Source organism: Hemibagrus wyckioides, linkage group LG24 (assembly GCF_019097595.1).
Source record: "Hemibagrus wyckioides isolate EC202008001 linkage group LG24, SWU_Hwy_1.0, whole genome shotgun sequence".
Classification (NCBI taxonomy): domain Eukaryota; kingdom Metazoa; phylum Chordata; class Actinopteri; order Siluriformes; family Bagridae; genus Hemibagrus; species Hemibagrus wyckioides.
In genome coordinates, this window is record NC_080733.1 from 10,298,885 (window position 1) to 10,314,724 (window position 15,840).

The 15,840-nt window shown below is 41.6% G+C and overlaps 1 protein-coding gene across 2 annotated transcripts in view; it reads left to right on the forward strand.

The window, feature by feature from the left end:
- Positions 1 to 15,840, forward strand: part of ctnnal1 (catenin (cadherin-associated protein), alpha-like 1) — a 66,292-nt gene that overhangs the window by 30,519 nt on the left and 19,933 nt on the right. For both annotated transcript variants that reach the window (XM_058377727.1, XM_058377725.1), the window contains exons 3-4: positions 7,977 to 8,164; positions 12,746 to 12,865. In XM_058377727.1, coding sequence (XP_058233710.1) covers positions 7,977 to 8,164; positions 12,746 to 12,865 — 308 coding nt within the window. The remainder of the gene's footprint in view (positions 1 to 7,976; positions 8,165 to 12,745; positions 12,866 to 15,840) is intronic.

Genomic DNA, 15,840 nt, shown 5'->3' on the forward strand with positions numbered 1-15,840 from the left:
CACTCACACACTCATTCACTCACTCACTCACTCACTCACTCACTCACACACTCATTCACACACTCACTGACTAACTCACTCACACTCACTCACACACTCACTCACTCACTCACTCACTCACTCACTCACACACTCACTCACTCACTCACACACTCACTCACTCACACACTCACTCACTCACTCACTCACTCACTCACTCACACACTCACTCACTCACTCACTCACTCACACTCACTCACTCACTCACTAACTCTCACTCACACTCACTCACTCACTCACTCACTCACACACTCACTCACTAACTCACACACTCACTCACTAACTCACTCACTCACTCACACACTCACTCACTCACTCACTCACACACTCACTCACACACTCACTCACTCACACTCACTCACTCACTCACTCACTCACACACTCACTCACTCACTCACTCACTCACTCACTCACTCACTCACTCACTAACTCTCACTCACACTCACTCACTCACACACACTCATTCACACACTCACTCACTGACTAACTCACACTCACTCACTCATTCACACACTCACTAACTCACTCACTCACTCACTCACACTCACTCATTTACTCACTCACTCACACACTCACTCATTCACACACTCAATAACTCACTCACTCACACACTCACTCATTCACACACTCAATAACTCACTCACTCACTCACTCAATAACTCACTCACTCACTCACTCACTCACACACTCACTCATTCACACACTCAATAACTCACTCACTCACACACTCACTCATTCACACACTCAATAACTCACTCACTCACTCACTCAATAACTCACTCACTCACTCACTCACTCACTCACTCACACACTCACTCATTCACACACTCAATAACTCACTCACTCACACACTCACTCATTCACACACTCAATAACTCACACACACTCACTCACTCACTCACTAACTCGCACACTCAATAACACACACTCAATAACTCACACACTCACTCACTCACTCACTCACTCACTAACACACTCACTAACTCACACACTCACTAACTCGCACACTCAATAACACACACTCAATAACTCACACACTCACTCACTCACTCACTCACTAACACACTCACTAACTCACACACTCACTAACTCACACACTCAATAACACACACTCAATAACTCACTCACTAACACACTCACTAACTCACACACTCACTAACTCACACACTCAATAACACACTCAATAACTCACTCACTAACTCACACACTCAATAACTCACTCACTCACTCACACACTCAATAACTCACACACTCACACACTCAATAACTCACTCACTCACTCACTCACACACTCAATAACTCACACACTCAATAACTCACTCACACACACTCAATAACTCACTCACTCACTCACTCACACACTCACTCATTCACACACTCAATAACTCACTCACTCACACACTCACTCATTCACACACTCACTCACACACACACTCACTCACTCACTCACTCACTCACACACTCATTCACACACTCAATAACTCACATACTCACTCACTCATTCACACACTCAATAACTCACATACTCACTCACTCATTCACACACTCAATAACTCACATACTCACTCACTCATTCACACACTCAATAACTCACATACTCACTCACTCATTCACACACTCAATAACTCACATACTCACTCACTCACTCACTCACACACTCACACACTCAATAACTCACACACTCACTCATTCACACACTCAATAACTCACATACTCACTCACTCACTCACACACTCACACACTCAATAACTCACACACTCACTCACACACTCACTCATTCACACACTCACTCACACACTCACTCATTCACACACTCAATAACTCACTCACTCACTCACTCACATACTCAATAACTCACACACTCACTAACTCACTCACTCACTCACACACTCACTAACTCACATACTCAATAACTCACTAACTCACTCATTCACACACTCACTCACTCACTCACACACTCACTAACTCACATACTCAATAACTCACTAACTCACTCATTCACACACTCACTCACTCACTAGCTCACTCATTCACACACTCACTCACTCACTAACTCACTCATTCACACACTCACTCACTCACTCACACACTAACTCACATACTCAATAACTCACTAACTCACTCATTCACACACTCACTCACTCACTAACTCACTCATTCACACACTCACTCACTCACTAGCTCACTCATTCACACACTCACTCACTCACTCACTCACTCACTCACTCACTCAATAACTCACTCATTCACACACTCACTAACTCACTAACTCACTCATTCACACACTCACTAACTCACTCATTCACACACTCACTCTCTCACTCAATAACTCACACACTCACTCTCTCACTCACTCACTAACTCATTCACACACTCACTAACTCACTCATTCACACACTCACTAACTCACTCATTCACACACTCACTAACTCACTAACTCACTCATTCACACACTCACTAACTCACTCATTCACACACTCACTCTCTCACTCAATAACTAACTCATTCACACACTCACTAACTCACTCATTCACACACTCACTCACTCACTCACTAACTCACTCATTCACTCACTCACTAACTCACTCATTCACTCACTCACTAACTCACTCATTCACACACTCACTAACTCACTCATTCACACACTCACTCACTCACTCACTCATTCACACACTCACTCACTCACTCACTCATTCACACACTCACTCACTCACTCACTAACTCACTCATTCACTCACTCACTAACTCACTCATTCACACACTCACTAACTCACTCATTCACACACTCACTCACTAACTCACTCATTCACACACTCACACACTCACTCACTCACTCACTCACTCAATAACTCACTCATTCACACACTCACTCACTCACTAACTCACTCATTCACACACTAACTCACTCATTCACACACTCACTCACTCACTCACTCACTCAATAACTCACTCATTCACACACTCACTCACTCACTAACTCACTCATTCACACACACACTCATTCACACACACACTCACTCACTCACTCAATAACTCACTCATTCACACACTCACTCATTCACACACTCACTCACTAACTCACTCATTCACACACTCACTCACTAACTCACTCATTCACACACTCACTCACTCATTCACACACTCACTCATTCACACACTCACTCACTAACTCACTCATTCACACACTCACTCACTCATTCACACACTCACTAACTCACTCACTCACACACTCATACTCTCACTAACTCACACACTCACTCACTTACTACAGTTTTGCTAAGAGTGCCAATATTTCTATACAGAGGCTGAGAAAGAAAAAATAAAATAAGTTAGTCCTTTTAAAAAGTAACCTACAAGAACCTACAAGTTGTCCATTTGTCGTCCAAACTCAGCTTTTTTCCAAACTACATAAGACACACTCCAGTAATCAGACTGCTTTCAGCTGATATGTAATGCACAGAAGGATGCCGGTCAACAGTAAATACACAGAGCCATCAGCTGCTCCCCTAGCTCCCAGTGAGAGAGACCTGCACAGCACTGGGATTAGTGTGGCTTTAGGGTTAACAGCTCATTCCCCACAGCGCTAAGGCATGCAGTCATGCGTCTAATCCTGCTGCTCATTCTCCTGGCTACTCACATGGAATGAGCAAAAGTGTCACGCTAAATCCAGTGATGCACATGGGAAAACTCCTGGGAAAAAGTTCCACTCCTGGGAAAAAAATGGCAAAGTAGAGGTGTTGAACAGGATAAAAGCTCAGCATTTTAAAGGAGAAAGTAGAGCAGGAAGTAGAGGAAAAAACTGGACCGGATAATCAATGACGACGTGCATTTAGAGGGTCAGAAACATTCTTTGCGTATGTATTCAAGCCCTGCACATTTAAGTTGCCTTTATTAGTCACATATACATTACTGCACAGTGAAATTCTTTCTTTAGAGCTCAGGGTCAGTAATGATACAGCACCCCTGGATCAGGGTGGATTGGGGGCCTTTCTCAAGGGCCCAAGAGTGGCAGCTTGGCAGTGCTTGGGCTTAAACCCCGATCTTCCGGTCACCGACCCAGAGCCTTAACCACTTGAGCTACCACTGCATGTAGTTACAATGTGCCATATTTTTTCCATTTTTGAACAGATTTAAGGGAGCTTTTGGGTATATTTATTAAAACAAACCCTGCCTTATAATTATCTAGGATTTATTTTGATCTCCTCTGCATTTGTAACGCTGTTTGTTTCTCTAACCTGCACTGTGGTGTATTTATATTCAGATTACCAGAACGTGGGAAAGTTTGAGGGGGTGAATACTTACGCAAGGCACTGTATTCCAAAATGAAAACATCAGGTGTTAGTTTGGAAATCTGCTTTGCTAGACTGTTATATTTTTAGTCCTGGACAGACACTTTGCTTAGAAGAAGCTGACTATTTTTTTTTCCATCTTAAAAGTCCTTGCTTTTGGACTTCCTGAAAACAGAGCTGCTGCTGTTTACTGAATGCTGCATCGGATCCTCAGAGCTCGGTGTAAACAAACAGCTAGTTCCCAGCTCTGGGTCAGAGTGCTCCCAAATTAGTGGACAATTGTATCAGTGCAGTGAGCTGCAGGCGAATTTAAAGAGCATGAGCACATAGGTCCTGTTCCTTCAGCCTCTCCAGAGCATCTCTTTCTCCGAACACACCGCCTCAGGCTCTGTCCCTTTGCTGCAGTGTTACTCAGTTTCAAGAGCTTCAGCCATTCACACAAGCGCTCAAGGCTCTTCTTTTCTCCTGCACAGCGAGTTCTGTCTTAAACCTTTACAAAGGCTTCTCTTTAGAGCTCAGGCAAAAGGCAGAGGAAGAAAATCCCCACCTGAAGCAGAAATGTATCAGTACGGGCGAAGAACAACGGAGCGTTCCTAGCACAGGAATTAGAGGGATTAATGAGAGTAAGAGAGCCCATGCTGGCACGCTGATTTGGCCCATATCGCAGGATCATTTTGCACGGGCAGACTGAATGCTGGATTTCTGGCTGCGAACCAGCTGCCGGATGCAATCAGAGCTTTAGTGTGATGTGTCTTTTGGAGAGCAAACTAGAACAAAACTAGCGAAATGATGCAGAAATGCTGCTTTCACCCCTAACAGATGTCTCTATTTTTCAGTCTTGTTCACTCTTGGCCACAGTTTTCAGCCTCTCTGCTTCTCTATCAGATTTTTTGATCCTTGTATTTCTCACCATAGGTTTTTTTTTTGGGAATGCCAGCTTTCTTTTGTGGCACGGATCATATTAGCCTTATGATGGCCCATATGCCAAGTGGTGCCAGCACTGAAATACAGGCAGACGCCTCTTCCTGCACATCTGGGCAGGGTTGCGCCTCCTGGGTAGTTAAGAGGACATGCAGATGATTACCGGCTGCTCACACACAATAGTGAGACCGTGTTCAGCATCTTATTAACACTCATCCTGCTTTAGTCAGCTTTGCCAAATTTCTCCTTCTGTTCTGGAGGCACTGGTCTGTGTGGAGCCCCAGGTTTTGTACACTAGACAAGTCCAACGTGACAGGAAACTCATCAGAACTAACTCTAGTGTGTGTGTGTTTTGAGTTGTTGTAGCTTCCAGGAACATGTAGAGGCTTCTCATAGATGCTGAGCAAAACAGACCTGGATGTGTTTAAGATTTTATATGAGATTAGAGAAAAAAAGGGGCAGGAAAAAGGAGAGGAAACTCGTTTGCTCAAGGGAACAGTAATGATACTGAATACGTTTACATATCAACAAAAAAAAATCTGAAAGGATAGTAATAATTTATTAACATGCACTTAAATGAAGTTGAAACACATTGCATGTGTTTATATTGGAATATATGTGATGCATCAAGGTATTCATTTGTTGCTTTGGATGTTTTCCTGATTCCACTGTTATTTTGTACCTCGGTTATTGAGAAAACAAAGCTGTCGTGTTTAAAACTGTGACTATGAGCACTTAGGAGAATCAGCTAAACTCTGGATTTTCCAAATGATATAAAGTTCATGGCACAGACTCATTCATTTACACGACCTTCTTAAATTAACTTTTTGGAATATTGACTTTACATTTTCACGCCCCTCAATATGACGCCGAATAAAATAAGCTGTGATTGGTTGCTTTTACATGTCAGTCAAACGTCCTCTTGGGCGGTCCTTGGCCAATAAAAACTGCTGTGGAGTCCAGACCTGCCGTCAGTCTGAAGATCTAGGAATCACTTGATTTACAAAAGAGACTTTTCCAACAAGGCTCTCCTTTGTTGCTTTGGTTGCATCTTTATTTGTATTATTCCAATATTATTTTGTAGCATTCAGTGCTCTGTGAAGGAGAAATTCAGTGAACTACATCCATCTCCTTGGATAGAGATGACACAATGACTTGCCTTAATCAGCAGCATTGTGGGTTATGTGGAAAATGGCCATGAATGTATGGAAAATAATAGGATGTGGTTAGTAGTAGCTTAGTGGTTAGTTTAGTTGGTGGTAAAAGTTAGTGGTAGCTTAGTTGGACCACTGATCTGAAGGTTGTGGGTTCAAATTAATTGCTCAGCTCTGAATAATGCCAGAAATGTAAACATATTGGTGGATGTGGTAGCTTAGTGGTTAAGGTGTTGGATTACTGATCAGAAGATTATGAGTTTGAATCCCAGGTCCACTAAGCTGCCACTGCTGGGCCCCTGAGCATGACCCTTAACCCTCTATTGCTCAGTTGTATAAAATAAGATAAAGTGTAAGTCACTCTGGGTAAGGGTGTCTGCCAAATGCCAGAAATAATCATTTAAACTAAAAAACAAATTCGAATTTGATTACAAAATAAATATTGGACTGAAGATCATATGATATTCAGATTATTGTCAAATTTCATGCGGTTAAATGCTTTTATTAACTGTCTGCTTCATAAAATGAAGTTCCAATAAAAAGAGAATTGACCTTTAATTACAGGTAGAAAAGAGAATTGACCTTTAATTACAGGTAAATATATACAAAATATCAAGGTATATGATGTAAATGTAGATCAGTGGCAGAACAGTATGCTCTGAGAGCAGTGTATTAGTATGAATAAAGTGCAGTTTTTAGTGCAATATGTGTTAGTTGAGGTAGTGAGCGTTGTGGAAGTCCAGCAAAGTACAAGTTCTTAGAGTTGTCCTGGTTGAGTGGTAAGATTAATAAAAAAGGCGTTCAGGGTGGATTCGACCTTACATTAAGGAATAATCTGGTTTCTTAAATCAGATTATGCTGCTTACATGCAATCAGATAAGTGCCAAAATCAGATAATTGATGGGTCTGTCTCTCTGTCTCACTCTGTGTGACAGTCTTTCGAGCCAGCATCACTGCTCTCTCTCTCTCTCTCTCTCTCTCTCTCCCTCTCTTTCGAGCCAGCATCACTGCTCTCTCTCTCTCTCTCTCTCTCTCTCTCTCTCTCCCTCTCTTTCGAGCCAGCATCACTGCTCTCTCTCTCTCTCTCTCTCTCTCTCTCTCTCCCTCTCTTTCGAGCCAGCATAACTGCTCTCTTCTCTTTCTCTCTCACTCTCTCTCTCTCTCTAGCCAGCATCACTGTGCGCTCTCTCTCTCTCTCTCTCTCCCTCTCTCCCTCTCTCTCGTGGGCATTTAAGACTAACCTTAATTTACATTATTTTGAGGAGCTTATTATTAAGCTTATTATTATTATTATTATTAGTAGTAGTAGTAGTAGTAGTAGTAGTAGTATTTTATTTTTTTGTACTATTGTAGGCCCTGATTAGTGTGTCTGCAAACTGTGCTTCACAAAGTTGTGTGAATTTAAATCTGGTTTTAAACTCTTGTGTTTATTTTGATGTTGTATGGATGTATTTGTGAATTTCCACCTTCACTTAGGAACCATTACAGTACAATGCTGTATATAAGATAAAGTAATATTTTATGTTAGACCTGTGTGTGTGTGTGTGTATGTGTATGTGTGTGTGTGTTATAGGCACAGCTATAGCGCAGCTGACAGATGTGTGTAATGCTGAGCCGAGTGAGGTGGACGGTCGCAGCACTGTGTTCAGTGACAGGATGGGCATGGTGAAGGCAGCTCGCATGCTCCTCTCCTCTGTTACCAAAGTGCTGGTGCTGGCAGATCGCATCGTTATCAAACAGATCATCAGTTCCCGCAACAAAGTAAGCACATGCTATTACCTCACCAACACACACACACACACACACACACACACACACACACACACACACCCCAGCACAAACTCCCTTTCATCTTCTCTCTGAGGAATATACACTGAATTCTTCAAATCACTCATTATACTCAACCCTGTAACTCAGGAGTGTCTCTCCCTCTTTCTCTGTCTGTCTCTCTCACTCTCTCTCTCTCTCTCTCTCTCTAGCTCACATGCCCCCCCCCCACACACACACGCTACTTACCTCACTTTCAGATCCTATCGTTGGCTTTCAGTCTTGCTTCTGGAGATAATTGAAGAGAAGCAGCACACCTACCATGGCAGGAGAGCAGGACCTGTTTTTATTGTTAAGAAGAGTGCATGCGCATGTGTACGCGCTCTGAGCCGGGACTAATCACCTTTACTTGGAGTTGTTTGGACAGGCATGAGGCAGAGCAGTTCTCTATTAGAGAGGAACCCAATTGAATTTGTCCCTGTCCAGGTCTGATAACAGCCACTGCTAGCAAGGAGCTTCAAATAGCAGACACTTTATCTGTTTCTTCCAGTCCAGCCTTCTTGCACTGCTTCCGCTCACTATATCAGTCCATTCAAAGCTCTAAAACTTTCTTATTTTTTTACTTGCTTAAGTTTGCCTATGCTTTTCTTATAGCAACATTTGAATTTACTTACATTTCAAACTTTTCATGCTAACAGAGCACAACAGGATAGCGCAGCACCTGCAGCTTACACTCACACATACTAACAGTTCTAGGAAAATGTTAGTGTTCATGTTAGTACATGTACATGTACATCCCACTCCCGAGCTCCCAGTGTTCTGAGTTTCCAGTGTGACCACTGCCTCTACTCCTGGTCCGGAGTCTCGTCGCTTGGTGGTGCTCACTGATGATGTGGATGGATCTGTGTGGACAGCCTGTGACCCAGGAGACAGCCATGGACAGAGCCACTTGGGGACTTTCACAAGGTCACAGATCTGCCATTACATCTGTCAGCTTGCAACAGCAAGGAATTAGTGCCCTTGGTTGCTGTTTTAGAAAGGACATTAATTAGTTACAGTTACATTATTTACTGTCCACTGTCATCCAAATGAGGATGGGTTTCCTTCTGAGCCTGGTTCCTCTCAAGGTTTCTTCCTCATATCATCACAGGGAGTTTTTCCTTGCCACCCCATCTCTGCAGGCTTGCTCATTTGGGATAAAATAGTTTAATAATTTAATTTAAGAATTTTTTTTCTCCTTTCTCTACTTTTGTAAAGCTGCTTTAAGACAATGTATATTGTAAAAGGCACTATACAAATGAATTGAATTGAATTGAATTAGTGTCCAGACCAGTTTGATTTAATTGATGGCTCATGCAGCTATGGCACCGATTCCCAAAGTAGGGGTTGTGACCCCACATGCAATCGCTTAGACTGACCAAACCATTGGCTGAACATCTGATGCATATGGCAGACAAAATTGCAAACATTTTCGAAGTCGTCATCTGATTGGTTGGATTCTACAGGATTTCCGGGAGAAGAAATAAAACCATTGTGACGCTGCACTTTCCCTCATGGAAGAATGAAGCTGTTTACAACTGTGACATTGAGCACTTATGTGAATCAGTTAAACTCTGGACTTTCCAAATGATGTGAAGTTCATGGTACAGACTTATTCATTCACACAACTTTCTTGAATGATTTATGGTTGTCTGTTTTTCTAGATATATTGACTTTACATTTTCACAGCCCTAAACATGAAACTTGTAACAAAACCCGGTAAACAACTTTGGTAAACCAGCAGTCACTTAGCTACTTTAAAGTTCGATAAACTCACAGGGCATAAATAAGTACAACATAAACTGCACAGAGGCTTGACAAACACAAAGGCAAAGGTGAGCAGAGAAACAGATCCCCAGTTATCTCCTGGAACTGAATGGGCAACTGATTCAAAAAGAACTCCAAAAATAAAGACAGAACCTACCATACTCCAAACACATAATTCCTCCCTCCTCTTCAGTAGGCTTTCCTGATTCAGGGTACTCTAAGATCAAAATAAGTCCCCTTATCCCCACTCTAGGTTTCTCTAAGTTTTTGCCCCAAACCTAAAAGTGCTATGTGCTAAATGAACACCAATTAGGGGACAAACAAATTGGAATATAAACTTTTTCCACCATATTTTACCTTCACAGCATTTGTCCTCATCCAGAGTGACTTACAGTTTATCCCATTTCATAAAACTGAGGGTCAAGGGCCTTGCTCAGGGTCCCAGCAGTAGCAGCTTGGTGGATGTGGGGTTCAGACTCACGACCTTCTGATCACTAGTCCAACACCTTAACCAGTAAGCTACCATGTCCTAATATTAGAAACATCAAAGGTGGATTTTGTGTGCTACTTGCATGATAGCCGTTTGTGCAAAAGCACAGCAGGACCAATACAGGTGAAATAACGCATAAGCCTATATTCGGATCATTCTAGTTTCAGTAAATAGACATTAGACAGATTTATTTTTCATGTCATTGGATAAGTAAACTCTTCTGGGATATCTCTCCCGGTTCTCCCCCATGACTGCGAGGCTGATAATGACTCCGCATGCACCGCCTCATTAAAGCCTGCTGTATGCATCTTCAGAAGTGCTTCTGAGACCCAAAACAATCATCTGAGAGAAGAGTAGGAGGTTCATAGTTACAGTACTTGTGAGCTGTCCATCAAACCGGTGAGTGAAGTAGTGAGCAGCAAGTAGTAATAAGTGAAAGTACACCCTTTTTTTGTTGTCTTAAAAATAAAGGGTTCTTGGGTTGAGGTGTGTGTGTTGCAGTTTTCACTGTTAAATCAGAAGCAGGCGGTACGGTGTAGCACCATGTGAGCAGCGAGATACGTGACGAATGTTACTCAAGTTTTAAGATGAACGGGAATGCGTACATAATCCTGATAACAATCCATAATGATATGGTGTAATTTTCTGTAAGGGGACATTTATTGTATTATGCTAACATTTATAGAAGGAGTCTTGAGGGTCAGTGGCTAATAACACTGAAAGGAAAAAGCTGCAGCTTTAGGTTTTCTGCCATGGGAAGGCATCATGATGTGCAGTTTCTCATTAACACGCAGTCTTATCAAATGAATAGCTTTATTATTTGTAGTGAAATTAGCACTAATAATGATCTTGAAGAGCCTTTGGATGTTTCCTGCTTCAGAAATGTACATTTTTTGAGCATGTCGATTTCCTTTCTTATATATATATATATATATAAGAAAGGAATTATAATAATATATATATTTATATATATATATATATATATATATATATATATATATATACACTATATTGCCAAAAGTATTCGCTCACCTGCCTTGACTCGCATATGAACTTAAGTGACATCCCATTCCTAATCCATAGGGTTCAATATGACGTCGGTCCACCCTTTGCAGCTATAACAGCTTCAACTCTTCTGGGAAGGCTGTCCACAAGGTTTAGGAATGTGTTTATGGGAATTTTTGATCATTCTTCCAGAAGCACATTTGTGATGTCACACACTGATGTTGGACGAGAAGGCCTGGCTCTCAGTCTCCGCTCTCATTCATCCCAAAGGTGTTCTATCGGGTTGAGGTCAGGACTCTGTGCAGGCCAGTCAAGTTCATCCACACCAGACTCTGTCATCCATGTCTTTATGGACCTTGCTTTGGTCACTGGTGCACAGTCATGTTGGAAGAGGAAGGGGCCAGCTCCAAACTGTTCCCACAAAGTTGGGAGCATGGAATTGTCCAAAATGTCTTGGTATGCTGAAGCATTCAGAGTTCCTTTCACTGGAACTAAGGGGCCAAGCCCAGCTCCTGAAAAACAACCCCACACCATAATCCCCCCTCCACCAAACTTTACACTTGGCACAATGCAGTCAGACAAGTACCGTTCTCCTGGCAACCGCCAAACCCAGACTCGTCCATCAGATTGCCAGATGGAGAAGCGCGATTCGTCACTCCAGAGAACACGTCTCCACTGCTCTAGAGTCCAGTGGCGGCGTGCTTTACACCACTGCATCCGACGCTTTGCATTGCACTTGGTGATGTATGGCTTGGATGCAGCTGCTCGGCCATGGAAACCCATTCCATGAAGCTCTCTGCGCACTGTTCTTGAGCTAATCTGAAGGCCACATGAAGTTTGGAGGTCTGTAGCGATTGACTCTGCAGAAAGTTGGCGACCTCTTCGCACTATGCACCTCAGCATCCGCTGACCCCGCTCCGTCAGTTTACGTGGCCTACCACCTCGTGGCTGAGTTGCTGTCGTTCCCAAACACTTCCACGTTCTTATAATACAGCTGACAGTTGACTGTGGAATATTTAGGAGCGAGGAAATTTCACGACTGGATTTGTTGCACAGGTGGCATCCTATCACAGTTCCACGCTGGAATTCACTGAGCTCCTGAGAGCGACCCATTCTTTCACAAATGTTTGTAAAAACAGTCTGCATGCCTAGGTGCTTGATTTTATACACCTGTGGCCATGGAAGTGATTGGAACACCTGATTCTGATTATTTGGATGGGTGAGCGAATACTTTTGGCAATATAGTGTGTGTGTGTGTGTGTTTGTGTTTACAGGTACTGGTCACACTGGAGCAGCTGGAGCGAGTCAGCACCTTTCAGGAGTTTGTGCAGATCTTTAGTCAGTTTGGCAATGAGATGGTCGAATTTGCACACCTTACAGGGGACAGGCAGAATGTAAGTGCTCTCCGTTATTATTATTATTATTATTATCATAATAATTATTATTATTATTATTATTATTATTATTATTATTAATTAACTACTTTATTTATTTTGAATATTATTTTAAATATTTCCCCCTATTTTCTTGTTGTTATTATTATTATTATTATTATTATTATTATTATTATTAATTAACTACTTTATTTATTTTGAATATTATTTTAAAAATTACCCCCTATTTTCTTCTTCTTCTTCTTCTTCTTCTTCTTCTTCTTCTTCTTCTATAATATAAATTATTTTCCTTTTTTTTTTTACATAAATGACTAATTTTACCTTTTTGTTATTTTTCTTGAGCTCTTTTTTTGTAAGTTATTTTTCTTCTTTAGTCATGTCATTGTGCCCATGTTTTTCCATTCCTAAATGATAATTTTCATTGTTGATAATAATATCCCTAAACACCTTTTATAGTCTTTCCAGCTCTGTTAAAGGTCATTGTTTTATGTTTTCTGTGATGCCTGTGTGTTTTTTTTTTTTTTGATCCCACTGAATATTAACATGACTCATATGAAGCTGCTTGAGAGTTTCAGCCTATTTCAGTCTTATTTAAGACATGGAAAGGTCAAAGCAAACATTTTTCTTTTCAGCTTAAGTGTCTGGACATTTCACCGATACTTATTCAGAATAAATGAATTGGAGCACTTCAATAGGGAGGGTAAATTTGAGTCTGCTCGGTTGCTGTAATATTTCAGACACTAGGTAAACACCATTAAATGTGCATAAAATTTTCTGTTTTGTGAACAAATTATACAACGGAGGTACTTATAATTTCCACATAAAGCCATGGGGGGCAAAGTTTTGGAAATAAAAAAGCACATGCAGACTCGAACCACTAGAATCATGCTGATACTGTGGCATAATCTTGAGGAATTTCCATCTTATTCTTCTCTTGCAAGGCCAGATGTGATTTGTAATGAGAATGCGAGTCTAAAGCACCAGTGAGAAAATTTGACCTGAGGGTGAGTTGGAGTGTGTAAGGATTCAGGCTACAGCAAGCTTAATGTATGATGGAAATAGGCCAAGAGTGCTGAATGATGGACTTTATTCATATCTGTACAGGTGGTTGATAAATTAAAGGGGAAAAAAACAACAGAACAGTTCAAGTGCACCTTGGCACAGATTTGACAAGTCTTTAGCACTGTCCTGAAGTGATGAACACAAAGGATATTCTCTCAGTTGGGGTTTTGCTGATGGTGGTGAAGAGCGTTGTCATGACTGTGAAGGCCATGGAATATATACACTGATCAGGCATAACATTATGACCACCAACCGGTGAAGTGAATAACACTGATTATCCCCTCATCATGGCACCTGTTAGTGGGTGGGATATATTAGGCAACATATTCCATCAAAGTTGATGTGTTAGAAGCAGGTAAAATGGGCAAGCATAAGGATTTGAGCGAGTTTGACAAATTGTGATGGCTAGACGACTGGATCAGAGCATCTCCGAAACTGCAGCTCTTGTGGAGTGTTCTGCAGTGGTCAGTATCTATCAAAAGTATCCTTTAATCTCTGTAAGTCCTTTAAGGTAATTGAAGGCCCCACCTTGCAGCTTACAGGACTTAAAGGATCTGCTGCTAACATCTTGGTGCCAGATACCACAGCACACCTTCAGGGGACTACTGGAGTCCATGCTTCAATGGGTCAGGGCTGGTTTGGCAGCAAAAAGGGGGACCAACACAATATTAGGCAGGTGGTCTGAATGTTATGCCTGATCGGTGTAGTTTACATCATCATCATCATACTCATCAGACCATTCAGTCAGGCCTCATGTCCTCTGTGTGGGGGCAGACTCGTCATGGAAGAGACCACTCCCATCAGGATAGAAATATGATTTATTATAGGATAAATCTGATCAGTCAGAAGAACTTTTGTATTGATTGTACAGTTTAATAACATGTCCCACAGCATAACAGAGCTGACCGTTTTCCTTTAATTTGTATCTGTACAATAATCTGTATCTGTGTGTTGCACATGTGGAGAATACATTACATGCAATCAGACAACATTCAAGGCTTTTCTGGATGCTCAGATTAGAAATTCAGGAGCTTAAACTTATTAACCGTATTTGAGCTCATACTCGCTCGTGCTTTGCTTCAGGAGTGTATTCTCCTTACAGATCATGTCTCTCCCGATGAGACTGACCTCAATTTAATCTTAAAACCATAAAAAGGAAATTAAAGTGCAGCATATATGTGTAACTATGCAATAAACTTCCACAGTACAGGAATAAACCTGAACATTATCATAAACAATCTGATTACGTTGTAATTGTCAATAATCTATCATCCAGTTAAGTCAGAACTGTGAGTAAAGCTTATTGAGCTTTATCAGTACCCAGCTCTGTGTAATACCCCAATGAGCAGAGCTCTAGAGAAGAGCAGGAAGCTTTGAAGAACTGATAAGAGTGTCTTATTTGAGAGCAGAAATGTCTCCTGCCAGTCAGTGTTTCACAAACACATCACGTCTCCATCTCGCTGCAGAGCTTCTCTGGCAATCTGCCACCTCCATCTATACGCTCTTATAAAGGGAAATATAATAACCGATAATCAAATCTTCTTTTATGATACATTGTTCCCTGCCTGGGAGAGACACACACACACATGGACAACATATCACCTCCCAGGTCCCTTGTGTAGGAGCTTTACTAGGTGCTAATGACTGAAGATCCTGCCAGAATGCTTTAGATGCATCATATTTCAGCCTCCTACCTACGTGAAGGTGGGTGTGGTTCTTCAGATGCTCTCTGTCCACATCACGTGCCCTGGGAACACTGCCTGATGCTCAGGTTCTTATTGAATGTGCTCATTTAGTGGTGAGGTGGATGGAAATTTCATGGTGAAGAGCCATGCAGTGTTTTGAATATGGAGTCTGGCCTCTGAGGAATGTTTCATTCTTCTTCTTCTTCTTCTTTTTTTTTTTTTAAAAAA